Source organism: Cannabis sativa, chromosome 1, assembly GCF_029168945.1.
Source record: "Cannabis sativa cultivar Pink pepper isolate KNU-18-1 chromosome 1, ASM2916894v1, whole genome shotgun sequence".
Taxonomy (NCBI): domain Eukaryota; kingdom Viridiplantae; phylum Streptophyta; class Magnoliopsida; order Rosales; family Cannabaceae; genus Cannabis; species Cannabis sativa.
Genome location: NC_083601.1, coordinates 26,440,487 through 26,467,091, shown reverse-complemented (window position 1 = coordinate 26,467,091; position 26,605 = coordinate 26,440,487). Strand labels below are relative to the sequence as shown.

Sequence of the window (26,605 nt, the reverse complement as noted above, 5' to 3'; positions counted from 1 at the left end):
TCACTGGGCACTGTCCAATCAACATCACAATATGCTTGAAGATGTAGAGAAGACACATTGTTGACTTGTAGACCATAATTTAAAGTAACTACTAAGTACCTTAATATTCATTTTACTGCTATCCACTATGATTAAAGGAAATTTTGCATGAACTAACATACTTTATTAATACTGAAAGCAATGCCAAATTAAGTGATACAAGCATATTAAAGATCCCCAACTATGAATCTGTAAAGGGTAGGGTCATTGCCATAATGAGAGAGTATACGAGCAAGTTCATTGGAAAATTTTAAATCTTGACGCCTTGCATTTGAGCCTTACATAGAAGGTCTTGGATGTATTTTTACTGTGAAAGCAGGATTTCTTTGGCATGTAGAATAGAGCTTGAATGCTGAGAAAGATTATTCAAAGTTAAAGTTTTACTCAAAGTTGAGATAAGATTAGAGATTGAAGAAGCATCACTACAGTGATAAGTATATCACCTACATATACTAGTACATAGAGAGGGTGTCGGTGAAGTCTTGACAAACAAAGAGTGATCATATTGAGCTGAGAGAAAGCCAAGATTCTTGAACCAAGCTCTAGGAATTTGTTTAACTCATACGAAACTTTGTTAAGCTTGCAAACTCTGGTGGGGCATGATTGATTTATAAAAGCAAGGGGTTGTATCATATATATTTTCTCTTGTAAATCTCCAATTTAAGAATGTGTTATTTTGAGTTATCATATATTTTGAGTTATCACATAGGTCGGCCTTTTGATATTGTAATAGTTAGAACATACCTAATTGTAACATGTTTTATGACATGACTAAAAATTTCATTGAAGTCAAAACCTACTTGTTGATGATATCCTTTAGTAACTAGTTGTGCCTTAACTGATATATGATGTCATCTGTATTTTTTCTATCTTTATAGACTCATCTACAGTCTATTGGAATCAGGTAAATTTACTAGTACCCTAATTTTAATAAACATTTTAATCTCTTATAATAATAATAATAATAATAATAATAATAATAATAATAAACATCACTCTCAAAAAGTAAGAGAATTTTTGTTGGTCTAAATTTTTAATTTTTTCAAACCAAATTAATATTATGTTTTTTTTATTTTTTATTTTAAAAAAAAAAATCAAAATCAAACGAGAGAATTAGTTTGATTCAAAATAATATTGTGTATTTTGTGGTTGTTTTAATTTTATTTTAAGTAATTGTATTCTTTTTTGGTAATTTTTTTTACTTTTAATAAATTTAATGCATAAATTATAATGAAAAATATTTTCAAAGTAATATTAAATTAATATCAATATTTGTTTTTGATCTGTGCTGAAGGCTTGTCATCACTGATTACCAATTTTGAAAGACTCGGTCATCTAAGAGGTTGTAAAGTGGCTAATGGGGCTCCTATCCTATCTCACTTATTGTTTGCAGATGATAGCTACATTTATTGTAGAGCAACTGAGATAGAAGCCTCTAATATCATGAGATTGTTACAACTCTTTGAGTCAGCTTCTGGACAGCAAGTTAACTTTGGTAAAAGCTCTATTTTCTTTAGTCTGAACACCAATGAAACAGTTAAAGATCGCATCTGTTCTCTACTTCAAATGGAGATAGCTCCTGAGAACTCAACTTACCTTGGTCTTCCTTGTACCATGGGCAGAAACAAGAACGCAATATTGGGGTTTCTAAAAGAGAAAATGCAAAAGAGAATACAAAGCTGGGAAGGAAGATTCTTATCCAAAGCTGGTCGTGAGGTCTTACTGAAAACTGTGGCTCAGGCTCTCCCTAGTTATGCAATGTCGGTGTTTCTTTCGCCCTTAGATACTTGCTCTTCCTTGGAGAGCATGATGTCTATGTTGGAAATTATTTTACCAGGATCTTAGACCTACTCACAAGTATGTTGATTAACACCCTAAATATGAACTTTCTAAAACGATGAAATAAACACATATAAAGTTTAAGAAACCTTACATTGGGTGCAGCGGAATAATATGACTCCTTCCGTTCAGATATCTAGCCCTTGATTCCTTTCTGTAGCAGAGCATTATCAATATCTGAACCTGGATCTCTTTCTCTGAATCTTTGATGCTGAAACCTCCTTCTTGCTGAAAGTCTTTCTTCACGATCTTCCTCACTATGATTGAGGTATCACTTGTTGTGTGTGGGCACTACTCATACACTAAGTATTTCGAAATCTCAATGAGGAAGAGAGAGAGAGGGTTCAGCCAAAGATAGGGAGAGAGAAGGCTCAGATTTTTCTCTGAAGGAAAAATAGAAAATTTAAGTGTAATTTTCCTGAAGCCTTCACTATCTATTTATAGCATTCCACTAGGGTTAGGTTTGAATTATTTGGCATTAAAATAATGAAAATATCAGTTTAAATTTCCTACAAAAGTTGCTGGCCCTATACTAGTGGATTTGGGCCTCACTTTTTGCAATTTTGCAGTTTTACCTTTTCTGCATCTGATTTTCTCAAAAACGCCAATTTTCTAATTCAACCATTTAAAAGCCAATTCTAACTATTTAATAACTATAAATAATTATTAAATAATATTGTCATTTATCATATTTATTAATTGAACCATACAAAGTATCATAATTAACAAATATGCCCCTAAAACTCTTTCTTTACAATTTCGCCCTTACTTAGTGAAAAATTCACAAATAGACATAGTCTAATTTGAGAATTATAATTGATTAATCAAAACCAATTATATGAGTCTTACAAGCAATATTATCTCAACTAGTGCGGGGACCATGGGTCTATATAACCGAGTTTCCAATAAGTAGATCAAGAATTTAGCTCTAAAATTCACTAACTTATTAATTCTTCGTTGAATCCACGCATAGAACTTAGAATTGCACTCTCAGTATATAGAATGCTCTATATGTTCCACCATATAGACACATCATTAGTTATCCATTGTTATAATCCTAATGTGATCACTGATCCTCTATATGAATGATCTACATTGTAAAGGGATTAAATTACCGTTACACCCTACAATGTATTTATTCCTTAAAACACTTGACCCCGTATAAATGATATTTCAGCTTATGTGAAATGAGTACTCCACCATTTATGTTCGTTTGGTCAAGCTCGAAGGAGATCATCCTTTGCTTACTATTCGCCAGATAGAAGCTATAGATTCCATGTTTATGCTAGCGCTCCCACTCAATTGCACTACCGTGTTCCCAAAATGTACGTATCACCCTGACCTAAAAGTAGGCTTAACTAACAAATCAAAGAACACGAATAGCCTTTCAAGATTGAGCCTAATCATAACAGGATTAAGAACATTTGATCTAGGATCAACTAGGCGATATTGACTTGAATAGATATTACGGTAAGTTTAATAAATCTAAGTCAAAGTTCAATATCGGTCCCTTCCGATGCATACTCCATGCATCCAACCTGAGCTTTACTTTAACCAATGCTCTGGAAAGAACATAGCACTTCTCCAAATGCAAGTAAACTCTGTTGTAAATTATCATATCAGTAAAACCCTATGTTTGATAAATCTAGGAAACTTTATTCACATAGTCATGTTTACTTTCCAATGTGTTGACCGCACAATAAACAGGATCAAGTATGTGAAAAGGGTTTCAGATGAATTTATACATTATGTATATATAATCATGAAATAAATCATGTGAACCATGCAACATTAAATGTTATTTCTGATCTATATTAATAAGTAAATTTGATTATATTGAAATGAGTTTTATTTAGGGCATAAAACCCAACAGTCTAAGTATTGGTGGAACTCTTCCAATCAAAACACCCGTGGTATAAGTTGGATGAGCTGGAAACGTTTAACAAAGCAGAAGGATGTTGGCGGTATGGGTTTTCGTAGTCTTCATGACCATAATTTGTCCTTACTTGGAAAACAAGGATGGCGCCTTCTTGTTAACAACCAATCCCTTGTGAGTAGAGTTTATAAAGCACGGTATTACCCTCATAGTAACTTTCTCACCGCTACTCTTGGGAGCAACCCAAGCTTCATTTGGAAGAGTATTTTTGAGTCTCAAGACATTGTTAAAATGGGTGCAAGAATCAGAATAGGCTCAGGTACTTCAACAAATGTTTTGCACACTCCTTGGCTTCCATCTGATTCTCAGCCGTGTATCACCTCCTCCCATCCGAGCCTTGTTAATTGCAAGGTTAATCAGCTCATGAAAGTTGATCAAAGGGAGTGGGATCATGGCATCATCACAGACCTCTTCATTCCAAGTGAAGCTCAGCTAATTCTTGGAATTCCTCTTAGCAACCAAGCTGTTGACGATGTTTGGTACTGGTGTAAAGAGACTGCTGGTTTTTACTCTGTCAAGAGCGCTTACAGACATATTCAAGAGTCAAAAGGCCATTGGGCATCTGATGAAGGCTCTAATTTCTGGAAAAAGTTTTGGAAGATCAAAGTGCCACCAAAAGTTCTTCATTTTGCTTGGAGAGCTTTAACCGATTGCCTTGCCACTCGAGATCAACTTCGGATTAAACACGTACCTGTAGCAGCTGCTTGTGTTTTCTGCAATGATGCCTCAGAAACCACCTACCATTTGTTCATCGAATGTCCATTCTCGGTCTCTTGCTGGAACAGGTCTGCTGTGTCTCTCTCGTCTTCAAATTGCACCAGTTTTTTCGACTGGTTTGCTGAAAACTGGTCTTGGCATGGTGGAGATTATATAGCAGAAATCCTAATGGTCAGTTGGTCTATATGGAAAGCTCGCAACAACCTCATTTGGAATAATCGTGTTAGTTCTGCAGCTGATGTAGTTTCTATAGCTCACCAATCACTTGGACAATGGCTTTCTGCACAAAGCCTACGGTTTGAGCCAATATTTTTAAATTCCAATTGCACCAGCAGCTGCAATTCCTGGTCCAAACCAGCCGAAGGAATGACCAAAATCAATGTTGATGGAGCTACATTTGATGCTACCAACTCTTTTGGCACAAGATTCATAGCTCGAGACTCTAATGGGGCTGTCATCTTGGCTTCTTCTACCTACTCGTATGGCTTCTCTAATGCTCCTTTCGCTGAAATAATTAGCATAAAAGAAGCCTTGAGTTGGTTAAAAGACTCACAACTGACGAATGTGGTGATCGAGACGGACTGCCTTACTGCCGTTCAAGCTTTGCAAAGTCAAATTGATATGCCTTCAATGTTTGGAATTGTTGTAAAAGACTGCAAAGTTTTATTGTCTTTTTTATTTAATGTAACTGTTTCTCATGTTAAGCGATCTGCTAACAAGGCTGCCCATTGTTTGGCTCGTGGCTCTTGTTATTGGTCTGATCGTAGTTTTTCGGAGAGTACCCTTCCTAGTACTCTCAAATCGATTGTGATTGCGGATTTGAATTAATAATATTATCCATTCCCATTCAAAAAAAAAATATCAATATTTGTTTTCAAATTTTAATATTTTATCAAAAAAAATATTAAGTATATAAAAAAGAAGGCTAATTAGGATTTTTACCCCTTAAACTTTAGCATATATTAAATCATGCTTCCTGAATTTTTTTAGCCGTTAAAAATTCCTCCTGAACTATTAAGATTGTTATATTTAAGGACTTTTATCTAATTTCATTCAATTTTACTATTTAAGTGATTGTTTATGTACTAAATAATGCTCTCCAGACTTTGATATCTATCAAATCATGCACCTCAAACTTTGACATAACTAAATCATGCCCCTTAAAATTTTATCCATGTTAGATTTTTTTTACTAAAATTAGACAAAAGTCCTTAAATCTAACAATCTCAATAGTTCAAGGGACATTTTTAACGACATAAAAAGTTTAGGGGTATGATTTAGTACATGTCAAAGTTCAATTGAAAAAAAAAATCTTAATTAACCAAAAAAGAATTGTACAAATTAGTTTGATTTGAACCACTAACAAGAATTTTAAAACAGTAACTAAACTAGGAAATCGTAAATAGTTCAAATTGACTAAATCATTTACATCAGATTATTTAGTCTAGTCTTAAAATAATTTAATCTAGATTTGTTAAGATTTGAAACCACCAATTACAAATTTTGTGAACACCCAAGGAAAAAAAACCTTAAATTTCTCAAAATAAGACAATTTAGTTGTGACTTCAGAAAGTGTGAACATATTATAGTGATCAAATATATTAATATATTATTGGTCTTGTTCAAAGTATATATAAATATATTAGTAGAAAAAAAAAAACGAGTATTATAAAATATAATAACTAAAACAAAAATGGGAAATTTACATCATTTACTAATTTTTTCAATAATCTTACAATTATACTGTGACACGCTCAAAATAACATTTTTACTATTTTTTTTTTTTTAATTTGGCAGTATACTGCCTTGATTCAAAGATATGGACATTAGTATAGGGTTTTATATATGATGTGGCTTATAGGTGTCTTTATGAGGTTTAACCTCTTCATTTTTTAAAATAATAGTACTTTAAAAAGGGATGATTTGACAACTTTATTATTACTTAAATTTGAAATTGAAGACAACTCACCCATCACCCACGTGATTCCCATTCCCAAGTTTATAAATGTATTTTGTTTCTCTCTCTCTATCTCTTTTTGTGGGTTGATATTTATAGAAAAATTCTTGAGATTGGTGTCAAGATAAAGACCATCAACCAAGAACTTTACATAAAACTCTTCTCTCCATTCTTCACTATTTCAAAAACTTACAAAGCTCATTCCTTTCATTCATTTGTTCAGTTCTTCTTCTTCATCTTCTTTTCTTTTCTTTTTATTTTTTTTTTAATTTTTTGAAGTTCTTAGTTATGTTTTTTTTTTGAAAATATAAGAGTTAGTGTGGTTTTTTTTTGTTCTAATTTTCTAGAACTTTCTTGCAAATATAGTGCATTTAGTATTGAGGATGTGCACAACATAGTTAATTTTTGATCATTTTTTTCTTTTATTGTTTTATTTGTTTTAGTATTGTTTTACTGTTGTTTTTCATGATTTATTTATTTGATGCCGATTTCACTGCCCTTGCTCCATCTCGCTGGAATTAATAGGTATTTTCTGGGTGTTCTCGTGTTGTTGTAATGGTTCTGTATGTGAGTGTGGAAGATGGAGGCTATAAATACATTTCTTCTTCGTTTTCTTTGGCTATTTTTGTGGTTTTTTTCTATTGGTTCTCCTATAAATATATTTGACGAGCTCACTCACAAGAGAGTTTTGAGGTGTGTGTTTCTTTTATATTTTTCTAAGTAGTTATATTTGGTTCATTTGTTTTTGTGTTGTTTCAGTGTTGTTTTAGTAGTTTTTTTTATTATAATTTTCTAGGAATAGACTTGCAAATATAGTTGATTTTGCATCTGGTGTTGCGGTTGTGCAGCAGTTGCTTATTTTTTTTTAATCATTTTTTTCTTTTGTTTTGTTTGATTGCTTTAGTGTTGTTTTACCGTTGTTTTGCCATGATTATTTATTGACGTCGATTTTACTGCTTTTGTTTATTCTTGTCGGAATTAATGGTTATTTTCCGGTGTCCTGGTGTTGTTGTGGTGGTTATGTCTGTGATTGTCAAAGATGGTGGCCTCATACTTTTGTTTTGGTATTGACAGTATAAAAGAAAAAAAAAAAAGGGAGGACAGTATAAATGTTAATTCTGCCGTGTGGCAGTAAAATTGAAAAGTATTACCCCAAATCCAGTATTTTTGTAAAATGCCCAACAAAAATATATCTCTTGGGCCAAAAATTATACATGATAATTTCAAAAAAAAAAAAAATTATACCACATACTACATATTGAAAATTTTAATTTTTTTACTTTTTTATTGTGGGGTATAATTTTTTTAAAAAATACTGTGTACTATGTTAAATTTTCACTATTGTTCCACGATTATTTTTTAGTTGTGTCACTGTTGTTTTAATTGTTCTATTTTGTTGTTTTTAAGTTGTTTTATAAAAAGAGTATTTTTGTAAAAAAATCGTGTAACAATAAATTATAAAATTTTGCCCAAAATTCATTATTTTTGTAAAAACAAAAAAAAAAAAAATAAATAAAGTGTATGTCTAGATTCTCTCTCACTGGCCCATTAATAGTTTATCTCTCCTGGAAGAAGCCCACAAAATAGCAAACTAAATTTTGTAAACACCCACCCACACTTTTATATATGTTTTTTTTTCTTTGATTTAATATGTGTAATTGATAAAACAATTAAGACAAATTGAAGTTTTAGAATAAATATATTTATAAACATTTTGAGAATTATTTTTAAATACACTTTAATATAAAATATTATTTTGAACAATAAATAGAAAAATCAATTAATGGTACTATTAACTACTGTATTAAAATTAGTTTCTACTAAAAATTCGTTTAAATTATTGAAAATACAAAAGTGTACACTGCCATAGCCATTCAAACAAAATAAAAGAGCATATAAATTTGAAAAATTATAATATTGTATACGTTAATTAATTTTATTATAAAATATGTGCATAATAAATTAATTACATTTAAACATATAATATATTCATTGGTAAAAATTTATTTTTATTTTTCTATACTAAGTATAAAATAGAAAAAAAAAATGATTAAATTTAAATGTTTATTTTATTAATAAATTGATAATAATCAATAATTAATCATTTTAAATAATAAACATATACTAATATTAGGGCTAAGATGTAAAATGATCCTAAATTTAACAATTAAGTTAATAAATGTCCCTTGTTATAAAAAATTAACAAAATGTCCATTCAGTTAAAAGTTTGATGATGAAATTACAATTATAACCTTCAATAATTAAGTGTTTTGTATAATTATTTTACACAATAGTATATCGTTTTTATGTGCAATAGTATATTAAAAAAAACTGAAAGGTGATATATTAGTTTAAGATTGTGGTATATTATTTTAATGTGCTATGGTATATAATGAACGAAACACGGAAATTAAAAAATGTAGAATATTAATTTAAGTTTGAGGTATAGTTATATTTCACTAATAAATATTGTCTTTATGTTCATTAGTATATCATGAAGGAAAGAAAAAGAAAAAAAAAACATGTGGAATATTAAATTAAGTTTTTGGTATGTATATATTTTTTCTACTATACTGGTGGTATATTAATTTTTCATTATAGTATTTATGCTTATGATTGCAGAATAGTTTTTATATGCTATTGTATATCGTAGAAAAAATCATTTAATAGTATATTTGTTTAAATTTATGGTATATTCATATTGGTCTAAGGTATATCATTTGTATCTGATATGATATATCGTGAATGATAGAAAGAAAGAAAAAACTATTAAATATTAATTTAAGTTTTTAGTATTTTTTTTATTTTGTACGGTATATCTTTATTATATGCTACGATATATTAATAAATAAATAAAGTGGTATATTATTTTTATTTGCTATAGTATATCATGAAAGAAAGAGAAAAAAAAAACTTGTGGAAGTTTATTTAAGTTTTTTTTATATATTTTTTGACAATAGAATTGTTGTGGTATATCATATTAATCTAAGATATAATATTTGTATATTATATTATATATCATGAAGGAAAGAAATAAAAATAAAATTAAAAGAAAACCTATCAGTAAAAAAAAAATAAAAAAAGAACATAATACTCATATTACTCTAAGGTATAGTATTTGTATGTTATATTTATATTACTCTAAGGTATTTTTATAATACCTTTTATATAATGAAGGGTATTTTAAATATTAAAAAGTAAAAAATAACATTTGTTTTATTATTTTAAAAAGAAACATTACCTATCACTAAAGTTAGAAATAGGGCTATTTAATTACATTTTTCTTATACATATGGTAATGTGATAAATTAAATTTGAGACACATTTTGTAATTATATTTCAATGCATTAAGATATAAATTAACATAAAATATAATTATCAATAATGATAATCATACATTAAATATATTTTTTAAAAATTAATAGTAATAATATTATAATTAAAAAAGTGTTTTAAAGCAAGTCATTATACTAAAATGACAAGAATGTCAATAATATAGGTGCATTAAATATTATATTTTGTGCAAAATTTAATTAAAATTTTAGCATATACCAAATTTAATTTAAATTTTTACACAGAGAATTTTATAAATATAAAAAAAGAAAAAAATTGCACAACTTGTTTGGGACTCAATAGAGATTTTCTTATATATTATATCTTACATTTTGTTGCTAGACCCTCTCAAGTCTCAACTATCATTCTACTAGTATTTAACTTTTCAAGTTCAAACTTTAGTAGTAAAATCTTTTAAATTATTGAACTGTTAATAAATTTAAGATATTATCTATTTTTTACAGTTAATTACTAACATAAATTACTTATGTGTGTACTTTTGTACACGTGATACGTTTATATTAGTGTGTTTAATATTTATTTAAAAATTATTTCACAATTTATAACATTTTTTATTTTCTAAATATTTTATTTTTTTTTAAAATTTTATTTAATTTTAAAATAAATTTTGAAATAATAATACTGCATAAAAGTGTACACATAAATAATCGATAATAACAGATAATTTGATGTCATTTGTTAACAATTCAGGAATTTAAAAATTTTTACTACTAAAATTTAAGTTTAAAAAATTAAGTACAAATAAAACAATAATTAAAAGGATTTGACTGTCCCAAACTCTATTATATACACTCGAATCGAAATGGTATACGCAGTCGCAACCCAACAAAATGAAAGATTCAATTGGAAAGAATATATGGTCTTTGTTAAGGACACGAGGCGAGCACGGTGGCATCCAAGCCAAATATAGACTATGCATGATTATATATATTGTTATTGGTACTAGTAGAGTAATACTGTATGATTAGTTAGCAATATTTTATTTTTTTTAAAATTATTTGATATTTAATTACACTAATAATAAAATAATACTAAAAAAAATATTAGACACCAATTCCCATGTTCATATTATTGTTTTATTTTGTATTTTATGTCCACTCGGTTTGGTTTTCCTTCGGAGCCATTAGCAGGGGGTTCGACCCAATACCCTATATAACTGTGTCTATGTGTAAGCCACTGCCCTGGACTGCTTCATGCAACCGCACATTTGGCCCCCCTTGTTTTTAAAAACTCTCTCACTTTTAAATTAATTATGTTGAAATTACTCTGTCTCTTATGGACTACACGTGCCACCACAACACTTTTTCTTGTTTAATCAATTACTCCCTCCATTCATCACTCATGATCATTAATTCTTCTCTGAAAAAAGTCAAAGATGCCCTTCGTTTTTATTACGAGTCCATAGTGTGTAACATTTATAGATCTTGGCTTTGGCCCCATTTGCATTTAGTTAGAAGTAATTTTTGATATGGAATTGTACATTACTCCATATTCTCCCATATGGGTTGATGTATTTGTTTGCTTGTTTTTCTTTTCTTGGTCATCAGTATGGTAGGTGTATGTATGTTAATTATAGTTTTGCTGGCATTGGTTGTGAATTGAATGTGTATATTTTTTTGATTTTGATTATACATACAATGTTTATAAAAGGACAGGTTAAGTTGTTGGTAACATTAGCAAAACATTAATTGATTAATTTATTTTATTTTTGTTTATAAATATTTCTTTCTTTACAATGCAGAAGTTAGATACTTTGGCCTTGCTTGCCGGATTTCTCCTTTTAGCTTATTAGGAAGTTACTAAAACGATTTTAGTTAAAAAGAATTTTTTAAAGTTAAAAAGGTGAAAATTTACTATTTACCCAACTAGAGTAAAAATGCATTTGGAATTTCACAAGTTCAAAAGGAACTAGCTTTAAAAACTCAGCGAGCACCTTTAAATTGTGAGAAATGCTAAGAGCATTTCTAATGGGAGTTATCTATTAAAGTGATCTTATCACATATATGTAATGTGGTCAATTTTCAAGATTAATTTTGTGTGAAGTGTTGTTTATATCACATGATATTTTTTTTAATTTTTAATTAAAAAATTACTTTTCACTTAAAAAATTATTAAAAATATTATCAATTATCAATTATAGTGAACAATTTTTACGATTATCAATTATTTAAGTATTTTATTTTAAAAATATGATAAATCTTTTGTGAATGAAAAAAAAGTAAAAAAATTTATTTAAAATAATGTGTATATTTTGATAAGTGTATATATTATCCGTGTGCCAAGTGCGCATTTTAATATCGAGTTTAGTATATTCTAACTTAATAAATAACAGGACACCAATAGTATGAAATATAGCATTAATGCTCTGACATGTCAAGGAAATAGGACTATAAGAAAACAATTCAAATAAGAAGACTTAAAAATCATTAATTTGTTAAAGTGGTAGAGGTAGGGTTATTTATGTCTATATATAAAATATATAATAACTACGGTTTTGAAGTGGCAGGACTTTACGTCCACGTGAACAGATTCCCATGACTCTTCCCAGCTAGCGACCATTCCTAACTATATAAATGTAAGCCTTCCGCTTATAGTAATGTCTAGATCGATTTCTCCTTCTAAGTGTGAGAGAAGGAAATCAGAAGAAAAGAGGGATTTCAAAGCTTAATAATTTTCTGTCTCAAATATTAGAGATCAAAATGTACAGAGACATATTTATGTATATATAATAAAGACATTCCTACCCGGGTTCACTTCCACTTTTCTGGTTTAGAGCTTCAACTATTCTGAATTTGTTTACACTCTCTATATATAAATGTTGGTGCTTTTATCTCTATGCTTCAGTAACTCATTCATCTTCTTTGGCTGGGAATATGTCTCCAGGATTTTCCCTGAATTTGAGGTATGCACTATTCTTAATTTCCTTTCATATTAATTATGATTTCAGATGTTCATATATAAAATAAAACGTATTTAGTCTTGGAGAGTTTAAATTGGGAAGTTTTTTTTTTCTTTCTTGTTAGAGTATTAATCAAACAAATAAATTATGGAATAATACCATTTATAGTTTCTTGATAGAGTATTCACTCACTTCTGTTACAAAAACGTTACAATTTTTTTTTTCTTTTCTTCGAAAAACCTTACCTTTTTGTTTTTGAAATGGCTGTTCATATTAAGAAAAAACTTCCAAATAAAGTACTCTTTAAATAATAATAACCAAAAAAAGAGAAGGAAAGCGACAAGATTAATTGAGATATTAAAGCTGAGTTTTAATGGTTATTTAGTGATGCAATGCAGTCTAATTACACCTGGCGCACATGCAAGTGAGTTGGTTTAAGGTCCTACTAACAACCCATGTTTAGAGTTCTAATTTAAAACAAAAATAAATTAAATAATTAATAATAATAAGAAATATCTTTCCAATAAAATCTGAGACTAGAATATTTATGATTATCATTATTTTATTACTATATAACCTCGAGAGTTCCGAAACAACCGTGTAAAAAGTGATCTCTAATTTTGTGAAGTTAGAATTTAAATTATATATATGTAAGACCATCTCCAAAATTTGAGCTATATTTTGTACCATAAATAATTTTGTGATATTTGTATTGTAGTCATATTCAAAATTTAATATTTATTAAAAAATATTAAGGGATGTAAACTTTACATATTTTTATATCATAATTTAGCATATTATTAGAATACATTTTTAACAAAATGAGTTATAATTTGCATTTTCATCATTTATAAAGATGCTCTAATAAAAAAAACAAAATCAACATCTTTCTAATAAACTTTGTTTTGTTATTAGTTTCCCGTCTTCAAAGTTTTTAATTTTTTCTGGTACTTACTTGTACAGTAAGCTATCGCTGGATACAACATAGAACTTCAAACTAGTTACACTAACAAGAAAAAAAAAAAAAGAGTTGTGCACTTATGTACTGAAAATATATTTAAAATTTTTTGAACATAAATTGGAATAGTAAAAAATTTATTGATTATAAATTATTCATTCGTTTTTTTTTAAAAAAACTGTCATTAAAAAAAATTTAAAAAAATATTCTAACATATATTTTCACATAAAAGTTATAAAAAATTGACAGTAGCCATTCTCTTAATATATTTATTGAAAGTACAGAGAGGTAACAAACCTATTTTTCAGAAAAATATAAAATGCGAGGTACTTATATTCCTAAAAAACAATGATTGTTTTTTTATAAAAAAGAATGATGGTATATAGCTAGATAGAATACTATTTTAATTAATATTAATGCAGACTCCTTTATATGACTAGTTATTATAAAATTTGATGAGAATTTCGTCCACGCCTCTCTTATATCAAATTTTAATCGTTTAATTAAGCATAGACTTGTAGCTACACTACAAGTTCTTCGTAAATAACTATAGTACTAGTGCAAAAATATTATCGAATATAATAATTAACTATTTCTTGGTGATCCTTCAATCATTCTTTTTTATTTATTAATAGTCAGTTTGGTTATTGTTAATATCAATTTTATTATTGGCATAGTACTTTGAAGGGATTGTTGAGTCTAAATGTTACCGTTATTAACAAAGAAGCCTTAGAAACCTTTCTATGTTCGCTTATAAGGTAGTCCATATATATGCCATGACTTAATTTGCTTGATCAAGAACTCAAAAACAATATTTTACATAAAGTTCTGAATTTTGGAATCTATATGTTATATGCTCACTAAGTTTACGACTTTTGTTTTCATTCTTTTTATTCAGAGTTGCCAATGAAGCTTGTTGATCAAGAATAAGCAAACAAACTCTTTGGTGAGATTATTATTACAGCCATGGCATGTACATCATTTAATGTTCCCACCTCTCCAAGGAAAGGAGGCACCTTCAAAGACCATATGATCAATGGCCTCAGGAGGTCTGAATCAAGCAAAGATCTTCAAAGTAGAGCCATGTTGAGAAAGTCTTATTCAGATAACAATTTAGTCTGCTGCATCAGTAACAAGATTCATGCTTCACCACCAACTCAACCAAAACTGAAGAACAGTCGTTCAATGGGAATTTTCCCATTTCAGTTTTCGGGTTCAATTCTCCCAAACTCGCTTCGGTCGTTTCTGTTTGATCCGGAAACAAGCAAAGATATGAGTATGGTAGATAAAGAAACAACTATGACTGCAGAGGATGAGAGCATTGAGGAGACAAGTAGTAGTGATCATGTCATTAGTGAAGAAGAACAAGAACAAGAAATCAAGAGAGCTAATTGGGTGGAAAGACTAATGGAGATTAGAAGTCATTGGGTTAAAAATAATGAGGAAATTGATGAAGGTAATGACAGGGTTTGTGATGATTATGATAAGGAGGAAATTGATCATCATGATTGTGGTTGTGATGGAGAAGATGATAATGGTTGTTTGGTAAGTTATAGTTCAGATGAAGAAGATGAAGAACATGGAGAAAAGATATTGGATCAAGAATCTTTTAAAAGGTTTCTGGTTAGAGTACCATGGTCTGCTACTAAGCTACTTTCTCAGCTAGCTTTCTTGTGCAACATAGCTTATGTAATACCAGATATAAAGGTAATTAATTAAGCAACTCTGTTTGTTCACTTCGTTTATTATATAACAAAAGATAATGACAAAGCTAATTTCTTTGCAGGCAAAGGATTTAAAAAGGTATTTTGGCCTACAATTTGTGACATCTTCTTTAGAAAAGAAGGCTGAGGCCGCAGCAGTAAAAGCTAGGCTAGACCAAGACTCTACTCAGGTACCTGGATCTTCTTCCTCAGATGATAGAAAAGTTAGTGTTTCAGCTAATGAAGCTGTGGATTCAGAGCAAAAACGTCCAATCCGTGCTTCTGTAGCATATGATATCGCAGCCTCAGCAGCGTCTTATGTACAATCCAAAGCCAAAAACATGTTTTCAGTCGCCTCGGAATCAAAGCTAGAGGGTTCATGCGATAATGATAAAGAACAAGCGGTGGCAGAGGAAGTAGAAAGTTTGCCGTCGTCTCGCATCTATAAATCCGAAGTTGCAGCATATATGGCAGCATCAACTATGACAGCAGTGGTTGCTGCTGGTGAAAAGGAAAAGCTAGAGGCTGCTAAGGATCTACAGTCACTTCACTCTTCACCTTGTGAATGGTTTGTCTGTGATGATTCCAGTACTTACACACGTTGCTTTGTAATTCAGGTAATTAAATTGAAAAAAACCAAGAAAAGGGTGACAGAATTAACTGCTATGACTTATAAACATTACAAGGCTTCATATGTTAAAGTTGTGTTTGACTTTGCAGGGCTCTGATTCCCTAGCATCTTGGCAGGCAAACCTTTTCTTTGAACCTACAAAGTTTGAGGTAAACTTAGATTAAGAATAAAGATAACTAAATATGCCAACTACTTCCCTGCCCACTTCTCATAATCTAATATCTTTTTAATTGTTTATGGTAGGAATCGGATAGTCTTGTTCATAGAGGGATTTATGAAGCTGCAAAGGGAATTTATATGCAATTCATGCCTGAAATAACTGAACACTTGAATAAGTATGGGGAGAGGGCAAAGCTGCAGTTCACTGGACATTCTCTTGGGGGAAGCCTATGTCTCTTAGTTCACTTGATGCTTTTAAGCAGGAAGGTTGTCAAGCCCTCTGCTCTCCGACCGGTCGTTACATTTGGCTCGCCATCGGTGTTTTGTGGTGGCCAAAAGATACTTGATGAATTGGGGTTGGATGAAAGCCAAATCCATTGTGTCATGATGCATAGAGATATTGTCCCAAGAGCTTTCTCATGCAACTACCCCAATCATGTTGCCAATGTCCTCAAACGTCTAAATGGCTCCTTTAAGTCTCATCCTTGTCTAATTCAAAATGTAAGCATCATCATGATCTATATCTTATAATTAGCCTTATTACTCTTCTAATGTCATCATGTTTATTGTTTCATTTTGCTTAATGCAGAAACTGTTGTACTCTCCAATGGGCAAACTCTTTATTCTCCAACCAGATGAAAGGTCATCGCCTCCACACCCTCTACTGCCTCCGGGTTGTGCGCTATATTTCTTGGACAAAACCCAACGAGGATTCTCTTCAAGAGTTTTAAGGGCCTTCCTTAACAACCCTCACCCTTTAGAAACCTTAAGTGATCCTACAGCTTATGGTTCTGAAGGCACAATTCTAAGAGACCACGATTCGAGTAACTACCTAAAGGCGGTAAATGGGGTGTTAAGGCAACACACTAAGATGGTTGTTCGGAAAGTGAGAAAGGAGAGGAATCTTTTGTGGCCATTACTCACTTCACCATCTCCACACTCTTGGAGCCATGAAAGTAACAATATGGAGAATAGGTTGAAAAAGGAGATCATGTCCGGAGTTTGAATTTGGAGCTTAGTATTTATCTGTTAGCTTTGTGTTGTGTACATCTTTTCCCATATGAAAATATATCTAAATACACTTATATATGTATCTATGTTAGATTTCACTAACACTTGTTAATACTTCCTAACACAATAATATATATTCTACTAGTACTACTTTTTGTGCACTTTTTTCTTTTGGGATTCATTTCAATCAAGTCTTCATCACTATCACCCTCCTCTAGCTCCTCTACTACACATAGGCATATTTCAACTAATTATAATTTGTTTAAAATAGAAGCTACCATAATGCTCGAGTACAAATTTTAGATGCCCACATCATAATTTATAACTCATTTAATTTAATCAAGGTAGAACGTGAAGAAAGTAGGGATAGTTTAATATTCAACCACCTAAAAGGGGTTGATTGAGATGTAGAGTATTTGGTCTTTTGCAAATCTATTTGGAAGAAATTGCATTTAAAATGTAATAGGCTTGATGGATAGACCAACAAATAAATTCTATAAAAACATTGTAGTGAACAATTAAGCGTTTAAGTGCAAGAAACCAAAATAATTGCCGTCTATAGAAAGTAAATGAAGTGACGGCACCCAAAACCTAGTTACCTAACAGTATTTACTAAAAAAAAATTGATATTCAAGTAATAATTGTTGTATATTAATCATGCTGACATACATTGTGATTATTATTTTAAATGAAATGTTCATTGTTAAAATAAAATCATTCTCACAAAAATAATAACAATAATCTTGCAAAATTAATTTGTCAATTAATATATAACTTTGTAAATCAAACCATTATTTGTTTACTGGAATAACTTGAAGAGTGGGTATTCAGATGTAAGGGAATCTTCAACTTTTAACCTAAATTCTTAGATTAATAAGGGAAAGAATAGTGTTGGTGAAGCTATTAGCAATTTTGGTGTGAATAGAAAGAAGGTAGGATGTTTGTTCTTTTAAAAACATTGTATAAATACACTCAAAAAAAAAAAAAAACATTGTATATATGGTTGGAGATGGGACATTAATAAAAGGGAAATGTGGGCTTAGGGTTGGAATTGAAAATAAAATTAAAATGGGAGGGCCTATAATTAGGGCCTTTCTCAACAACCGTACGTTTATCCCTGCTTATCGGCCTCGCTCCGTAAGTGACACAGTATACCGTTTTTTACTTCCAATATCAAAATTAATTAATATTAATATTATTTGTTAAGAGAAATAATTTCTCATTTTTTGGCCATTTTGTTTTTTTTTTTTTAATTTTATTTTATATTTTTTTTTTCTGGGGAAAGTAAAGAAAGATCCATATATTTTCATTTTCATTTTTCAATTTTCAATTTTCATTTTTCATTGTCAAAACCCCTAAAAATGCACCATAACCTTCAACAATTTCTCTAACCCAATCACGCTTTCTATCTTTCTCTCTCTCTATATTAGTTTTCTTTCTCTGAAAAAAACATAAACCTAAAGATTGATCTTGAGTAAAGGGTTCCTCTATTTTGGGTTTGGGCTTATTTTCATTTCTTATGCCCACATTTGCTACTTGATAATCTTCTTCTTTCTCCGCCACCACGCCTGTAGGTGCCCCATTACCCGATTTGCCCACACCTCCCAACTATTCGGATTTTCCCGTCGCCGCCGCCCCCTAGGGTTTGGATATTCTCATCTTTCTTTTGCCACTATCGGTTCCTCTTATCTTCTTTGTTTCCTAGGGTTTTATACCTCTATAGATTGGGGATTTGATTTTTTTTTTCTTCCCCTTCTTCTTACTTTCTTAGCTTTTTAGCTACTGGGACGAACCGCTTTTCTTGGGATTTTACAAGATTGACAAAAGGGTTGGTATTCTTCTCATTTCTAACATTGGTTTGGTTTGGTTTGGTTATATTTGTATTTTGTTTTTCAAGATTAGTTTGGTTTTATTTGCAGAATATATACACAAAATCTTATCTTGGTCCGGTCGATTAATACACAAGGTTTCCATTTTTAGTGGGAAAGTATTACATTGAAGAAGAAATTTAGATTAGAAAATATACTGTGGAAAGTTCTCCAATTTGAACGAGAATAAACCATTTGTGGCTATTGCAAATTTGGGTTTTGCTTTTGAGGGAAGTAGATATTGCTCTTGAGTATAGTGGTGCGGCTTCGCATTTTGAGAGTGTAGTCTGTTTGTTGTACAAGGAAGTGTTGCCTACGTTGTTGGTGAAGGGAAGTTTTGGCTTGCATGGGAGAACATGAGGCGTGGTCGCAGCCACCAAGTGGGCTATTGCCAAATGGCTTGTTGCCCAATGAAGCAGCTTCGGTGATGCGAGTACTCGATTCGGAACGATGGTTGAAGGCTGAGGAGAAGACAGATGAGCTTATTGCTTGCATTCAGCCTAATCCGCCTTCAGAACAGCGACGGCATGCTGTGGCTGATTATGTTCAGCGGCTCATCACGAAATGTTTTCCGTGTCAGGTGGGTATTCTAACCCTTTGTTATCCTGGATAATATGTTGTTTACAAACTATCTTCAATGAGGACAATGTGTGTGCTTTGCCTGAGGTTTAGTAATGAAAACATTAGCACTGAAGATATATCGCTCTGCCGAGGTGGTGTTTGCATAATTTAAAATATGCTTGAAGGGGTTTGAACACATTAGTTGGGATGTGCACTTGTTTCAGTAATTTTTTTGAGGAATGGTTTTATTTTTCATGTTAGATTTGAGATAATAGATCCCATAACTGATGTATATTCATGTTATGGGCACTACAAAAGTGTTCATTAACAAAAATAAAAAAATTGTTATCTACACATAACCTTTAATATCTAAATCACTAGACTAATGAGGTTGTATGGAAAATTAGAGAACTTCAAGGCTCTGTCAAATTCAGTGATTTCATGGTAGGTTGAGGACCTTGAGGTTGTTAGAGATTATTGGGCAATTTAAGCCTTTTTAATAATCTTTCTTCATTCACTGTGAGTAAATTATTAGAAGTTCAGTAGTCTTATTGCAATCTTCTGATTATTAATTTTTTTATTAATTTCTGCAGGTATTTACTTTTGGGTCTGTACCGCTGAAGACATATTTGCCTGATGGAGATATTGATTTGACAGCGTTTAGTAAGAATCAAAATTTGAAGGAGTCTTGGGCCCAGCAGGTTCGGGATCTGCTGGAAGTTGAGGAGAAAAATGAGAATGCTGAATTTCACGTGAAGGAGGTTCAATACATTCAGGCAGAAGTAGGTCTTTCTTAATTAATTAGGTTTTATTTATTTTGGTCTTTGCTCTTGATTTTGTGTTAAATTTTTATATTATATATCATTTTTTTTTTGAATGAATATTATATATCATTTTTATTATATACATACTTAAAATATGGAGACATGATATTCTTGTTATTGAGAATCACTGGAAAATGAGTCCAAAAGGTTGATAAGTCACTAGAATATGCACATGAGCTTATAAGGTTATTACTTTCTGACTATATATCTGGTTATTATTATTTCAATTTGTTTCATTCAAACACAAGGAAGAACATATGCTTGCCTATAATTGTAGTTAGGTGTATCCTTGATTCATCAAGATCGACAATGGATTTTGTGCTAAGTTGACATGTTTGTGGATATCATTTGTAGTTGATATAATTGATGAAGCCCGCACCCATGTATTTTGTTGGCAACTAATAAATTTTATAGATTCCTTATACATTTTCTCACGCTGCCTTGAGTTATTATGTTTCCTTTTCTTGCCAGATTCCCCCCTCCCCCTCTCCCCTCATTATATGCTTGATTATAGAATCTTTTATTTTTTACTATTAAAATGTTTATAGCTATTAATTGTTTATCATCATTATTGGTATTTTCATGTTTATCTTGCAATCCGTGGTATATACTTGTATGGAATTTACATGGTATGATATTGGTAGTTTTTATGGTTTTTCTTCCTAAATAGGTGAAGATAATTAAATGCCTGGTGGAAAATATTGTGGTAGACATATCTTTTGAACAACTCGGGGGATTGTGCACCCTTTGTTTCCTTGAGGAGGTGAGAGTTTTTGTTTTTTGGAGGTTCTACAGAAGCCCTTTTCTTTTGAATAATAATTGATGAAAATATTTGGGTATCCTTATCTAAATCATGTTATTTGCTTCTACAGGTTGATCATTTAATAAACCAAAAACATTTATTCAAGCGTAGCATTATATTGATTAAAGCCTGGTGCTATTATGAGAGTCGTATACTTGGTGCTCATCATGGACTTATCTCAACTTATGCTTTGGAAACCTTGGTTCTTTATATATTTCATGTTTTTAACAATTCTTTTGCTGGACCACTTGAGGTGACTCTTTGTGCTCTCCCTCTACTTTTATTTTCTTTATTTAAAATGAATTTGTCCAGTTTGTTTCTTATCTATATCTTTCTCTCTTTTTTTTGCCTATTCAGGTTCTCTACCGTTTTCTAGAGTTTTTTAGCAAGTTTGACTGGGACAATTATTGTGTTAGCCTTTGGGGTCCTGTGCCCATTAGTTCTCTCCCAGATGTAACAGGTACAGGCAATTCACTTGAAAACTCTTGGCATTACTTCAATGCCTCTACTATGTCCAAATTGCCATTAATATATTGTTCTTTTGATGTTTCAGCTGAACCTCCTCGAAAAGATGGTGGAGATTTACTACTAAGCAAGTTATTTCTCGATGCTTGTAGCTCAGTGTATGCTGTCTTTCCTGGTGGACCAGAAAATCAAGGACAGCCTTTTGTTTCCAAACATTTCAATGTTATTGATCCTTTGCGTGTAAATAACAACCTGGGACGTAGTGTCAGTAAAGGTATGTTCATTGTTCATGAGCGTTTGAGAACATATTGTGTCACTCTCATGAACATAATCATAATGATTCTAGCTGTAGATGGTAGCATTCAACTTTGGCGTGTTGAAATATCTACAATTAATTTTTCTTTTCTTGACTTCTGTGACTGCTTGGAACATCTTTAGTTGATGCTTCATTCATCTAGCTACTTGCAAATAAAGCTAATAAATAATCTAATGTTTTTAATGATATTGAATAATTGGTAACAAAGCAGAATTCCTTCATTTCTGTTCTAGGATTTTTTTGTTTGGTTTATGATGTTTTGTTTGGGTTGTTAGTTGTTGAATGTGATATATATATGTACATATTTTCCAGGTAACTTCTTTAGAATACGTAGTGCATTTGCTTTTGGAGCTAAAAGGCTAGCTAGATTACTTGATTGCCCAAAAGAGGATCTATTTTTCGAAGTAAATCAGTTTTTTATGAACACTTGGGAAAGACATGGCAGTGGCCATCGCCCTGATGCACCAAGGAATGATTTGAGATTATCAAATCACGACCAGTTACATGGATCTGAAAATATTAGAAGCAGCACAGTGAGCAAAAAGAATGGGATGTCATCTAATGAATCTGAAGATGATGGGACTCATGGTTCATATAACATTCCGTCCCAGCAAGACAATGCTTCGAGAATTAGTAATGTGTCTACAGTACCTCATATGCAAAGCCAAAGGAATTATGGGAACTCAAGGAACTCTGATCCTATTAAGAAAGATAATAGTTTTAACCAGGCTGCACAAATGGATAAAGGCCAGAGAAGTTTGAAATCTGATAACTTGGTGAATGATATACAGGGTAGGATTCTTTTTGCAAGGACACGTTCTAGTCCTGAACTTTCTGATGCATATGGTGAAATCTCTTCTCAAGGTAGGCGTGGCAGAGCCCCAGAAAGTGGGAAGAGCCAAACTTTATCAACTAGGTTGGATAATACTAGGAGGAAGAACCTAGAATCTGATACAGTTGCAAATCATGGTGTCAGACTGACTGATGATCCTTCAGCAGTCAGACACATCTCTTCCCGTCATAGTACTGATGCCGCTGCTGATTCAAAAAGTGGTTCAAACAGCTACCAGGATGAGTCAGCCTTGGGGGCGATGACTGATGATTTTGCTTCTGTTTCGGGGGCCCATGGGATGCATCAAGAGGAGCAAGATCTTGTGAACATGATGGCGTCTTCAGTGGCTCATGGTTTCAATGGACAGGTTCATGTTCCAGTGAATTTAGCTCCTCATCACATTCCATTTCCAATTCCTCCTAACGTCCTAGCTTCAATGGGGTATACTCAGAGAAATATGGCTGGGATGGTTCCTACAAATTTTCCATGGGGCTCACATATGCAATTTTCACAAGGTGTTCCACCACATATGGCCCATTATTTTTCCGGCATGGGACTGGCTGCCTCAAGTCCAGATGATCCCCCAGAACCTGCTATTGAAAATTTTGGTTCTGTGGAATCGAATCTAGGGGAGAATGATCATGATTTTTGGCATGAGCAGGACAGGGTGGCCTCTTCTGGAGGATTTGATTTAGATAATGGGGGTTTTGAGGTACTTCACTCTGATGATAAGCAACAAGCATCCTCATCTGGGTATAACTTCCATCCTTCTCGTGTTGGCAGCTCTGGAGGTTCTTTGCGAGTCCAACCGAAGAATACTAAAGAAAACCATGGTCCAGGAAGAGAAGATGTTGTGGATGATTTTCAGTATCATGATAACCGTAATGAAGTTTTCTTTGATGATAGAACTACAAGTTCAAGGTCTGTGTCTGCCTCGCATACTGGTTCTTTGAGAAGTAAAACTTCTTCAGAAAGTTCTTGGGAAGGATCATCAGCAAAAGTCTCAAAGTCAACTAGGGAAAGACGAGGTAGGAAAAATGCTCCTTTTTCAGTGCCATCTTCTACTCATGGGAAGGATAAGACTGTATCTGAACATTCGTCTACTCAGGCAGATGATGACAACAGAGATTGGAATTCATTGTCACCTGTAGCCACAGAAATAGCAGAGAGAAACCCAGTACCTCAGTCTGCTGCTTCTTGGCAAGTTCCAAGGCATCAAATTCCTGGTACCGAACCAGCTCAGACAAGTGGATCTGATTTAATACCCTTTGCTCCAATGCTTTTAAATCCTAATGCACGACAGAGAGCTATGGATAATTCTGGGGCTCTTCCCTTTACATTTTATGCTACAGGACCACCTGTTCCATTTGTTACGATGCTTCCATTGTATAATTTTCCAACTGATACAGGGGCTTCAGATGCATCAACGAGCCAGTTTGGTGCAGATGAAGTGGCAGAAAACAGTGATTCTGGTCAGAATTTTGACTCATCTGAGGGACTCAATCAACATGTTGTGTCAAATACTTCAAATTCTATGAAAAGGGATACTTCTCTTGAGCCTTTGGAACAGAAACGCGACATTCTCAATAGTGACTTTGCTAGCCATTGGCAAAATTTGCAATATGGACGGTTTTGCCAAAATTCTCGGTATTCAGCTCCTATGATATCACCTGTTATGGTGCCTCCTGTTTACTTACAGGGACGAGCACCATGGGAAGGTCCTGGAAGACCACTAACTGCGAACATGAATCTCTTTACCCAGCTTATGAGCGGTGGGCCTCGTTTTGTTCCTGTTGCACCTCTCCAAACCATGTCTAATAGACCTACTGGTGTTTATCAACGATATGTTGAGGAAATGCCAAGATATCGCAGTGGGACTGGGACATACCTGCCAAATCCTGTAAGATAGATTTCGTATCCTTTTTATTCTTGTGGATTACCATTACTTTTGTCTTCATTTGTTTTTTTTTTTTTGTTTTCAATTTCAGTATGAAATTGTATAGGATAGAATTTCTCATTCATTATATTTTCTATTGTGTGAACTTTTTTTTTTATATTGTGTATGTGTTACATTAGTTTCATTTTTTTTTTGTGAAGATTTTTATTTATTCTTTTTTGGTCATCTAAATTTGCTTCAGAAGGTTTCGGTAAGGGATCGCCATTCTTCTGGTACAAGAAGGGGGAATTACAGTTATGATAGAAATGACCACCATGGTGATAGAGAGGGGAACTGGAATGTCCAAAAAACGCGACCTTCTGGGCGTACCCACAGTAGGGGCCAGGCTGAAAAACCAAATGCAAGATTGGATCGTTTGACAACAAGTGACAGCCGAAGTGAAAGGCCATGGGGCTCACATAGGCATGACTCCTTCCCTGCGTACCAATCTCAAAATGGTCCTATTCGCCCAAATACTACACAGGCTTCCCCTAACAATGTGCCTTATAGCATGTATCCATTGCCAGGGATGAACCCAAGCGGCGCAACAAATGGGCCGAACATGCCTGTGGTTATGGTGTATTCTTATGACCACAATTCTGGCTACGGAACACCCGCAGAGCAGGTTGAGTTTGGCTCTCTTGGACCTATGGGTTATCCAAATGAAGTATCACAAATAAATGAGGGAAGTCGAGTGACTGGTACATTCGAGGAACAAAGATTTCATGGTAACTCTGCTCAACAGTCTTCACCTGATCATCCTTCTTCACCTCACAAACAGAGGTAGTTAATTTGGCTGTATGCAAATTAGCTAATCTTTTATACAAAGTAGATTAAAGAAAAAAAAAAGTGTCCAGCGCTGAAGCGCATTTGTATCGTTATTTTCTTACATTCTTATAGCTGCCAATTTTTGGATAGAAATAGTAGCTGCTGATGGCCGGCCAAACATTTTACATTTTTTTCCAAAAGCAATTCTGGTTGTGGTGATTTCTCTCCATCTCTTCAGAAAGGGTCCACTTGCCAAATCATGTCACATTTGTCTGGCTTGTAATATTATTCCCATTGCTCGTCTATTGGCCATGTGATTATTTTGCTGGGATTTTTTTTTGTGATGCTGTTCATTTTATTCTTCAGGGGAGTTTGATTGCGTTGCCAAAGCAGTTGCTTTGAAGTAATAGTTGAAAGATGTGGATCTTCCACCTCTGGTAGTTCCGGACCAAAGACGAATGATGGTGGGAGACGAAACTCATCGAGAATTTTCCCTACCACCAGATGATGGTGATGGTGTTCTCGTGCTCACCCCACTCTGAAAAGAATAATTTTGAAAAATCTGATTTGGTGAATTTTGTGCTTTTCTCGTGGGAAGCCAATTGACTTGTACACTACTAGCAATTAGTTATCAATATTGCCCAGCATGCATGAAGTGTTGCTGTGAATGCAGACATTAATCTGAAGATAAAAAAAAAGTAGTGAGGAAGGGGAAACGGTTCTAGCTCCATTACTTGTATTTCATTTTAGGCTACACATTGTAACTGACTGTGCTAGAAGCTCACTTTGTCACAGAATTTAGGTTCTTATCTAGATTTTGTTCCGTCATTTTTCTTTACACACCCAATTAGGATTTGTGATTCATAATCATAACTGTAGTCACATTAATATAGTCAATTTTCAGCCAAAAAGAGATTAAATACAGTCAGAAGTTTTAAATATCAGTTCCTTTATTATAGTACTTGTCTGGCCGAGGTTGGCTACTTTATGTCAAGTAGAGATTCTGGTTTGTGAATTATTTTGCGTATTT

The 26,605-nt window shown here is 32.4% G+C and overlaps 2 protein-coding genes across 8 annotated transcripts; both read left to right on the top strand.

Moving 5' to 3' along the window:
* Nucleotides 1-12,350: 12,350 nt before the first annotated feature.
* LOC115704778 (phospholipase A1 PLIP1, chloroplastic) lies at nt 12,351-17,364 on the top strand. Its single transcript, XM_030631983.2, has 6 exons — nt 12,351-12,744; nt 14,598-15,406; nt 15,486-16,019; nt 16,123-16,182; nt 16,277-16,693; nt 16,782-17,364. Exons 2-6 carry the CDS (start codon nt 14,666-14,668, stop codon nt 17,196-17,198), a joined length of 2,169 nt encoding a protein of 722 aa, XP_030487843.2. The 5' UTR covers nt 12,351-12,744; nt 14,598-14,665; the 3' UTR covers nt 17,199-17,364.
* Nucleotides 17,365-18,235: 871 nt separating this feature from the next.
* Nucleotides 18,236-26,566, top strand: LOC115705525 (uncharacterized). 7 transcript variants are annotated; one of them, XR_009685216.1, is made up of 11 exons: nt 18,236-19,031; nt 19,123-19,651; nt 20,226-20,414; nt 21,127-21,219; nt 21,329-21,511; nt 21,616-21,718; nt 21,812-21,997; nt 22,352-24,771; nt 25,013-25,590; nt 25,726-25,854; nt 25,942-26,566. XR_009685216.1 is itself a non-coding variant. In XM_061106669.1 (10 exons), exons 2-10 carry the CDS (start codon nt 19,418-19,420, stop codon nt 25,949-25,951), a joined length of 3,996 nt encoding a protein of 1,331 aa, XP_060962652.1. In that variant the 5' UTR covers nt 18,236-19,031; nt 19,123-19,417; the 3' UTR covers nt 25,952-26,566. The 7 variants fall into 7 exon arrangements, 4 of the variants coding, with proteins under 4 accessions (XP_060962652.1, XP_030488731.2, XP_060962650.1 ...); XR_009685217.1 differs by having other exon boundaries at nt 25,010-25,590; nt 25,732-25,854; XR_009685214.1 differs by having other exon boundaries at nt 25,010-25,590.
* Nucleotides 26,567-26,605: the final 39 nt, after the last annotated feature.

Excerpts from the sequence above, each read along its gene's own strand:
- LOC115704778 (XM_030631983.2), top strand. The coding sequence starts at position 14,666 with ATGGCATGTACATCATTTAATGTTCCCACCTCTCCAAGGAAAGGAGGC. Across the intron at positions 15,407-15,485 it reads ATGTAATACCAGATATAAAG|GCAAAGGATTTAAAAAGGTA; the intron begins GTAATTAATTAA and ends ATTTCTTTGCAG. Across the intron at positions 16,183-16,276 it reads TTGAACCTACAAAGTTTGAG|GAATCGGATAGTCTTGTTCA; the intron begins GTAAACTTAGAT and ends TGTTTATGGTAG.
- LOC115705525 (XM_061106662.1), top strand. The coding sequence starts at position 19,418 with ATGGGAGAACATGAGGCGTGGTCGCAGCCACCAAGTGGGCTATTGCCA. Across the intron at positions 20,415-21,126 it reads TTCAATACATTCAGGCAGAA|GTGAAGATAATTAAATGCCT; the intron begins GTAGGTCTTTCT and ends CTTCCTAAATAG. Across the intron at positions 21,998-22,351 it reads GGGACGTAGTGTCAGTAAAG|GTAACTTCTTTAGAATACGT; the intron begins GTATGTTCATTG and ends CATATTTTCCAG.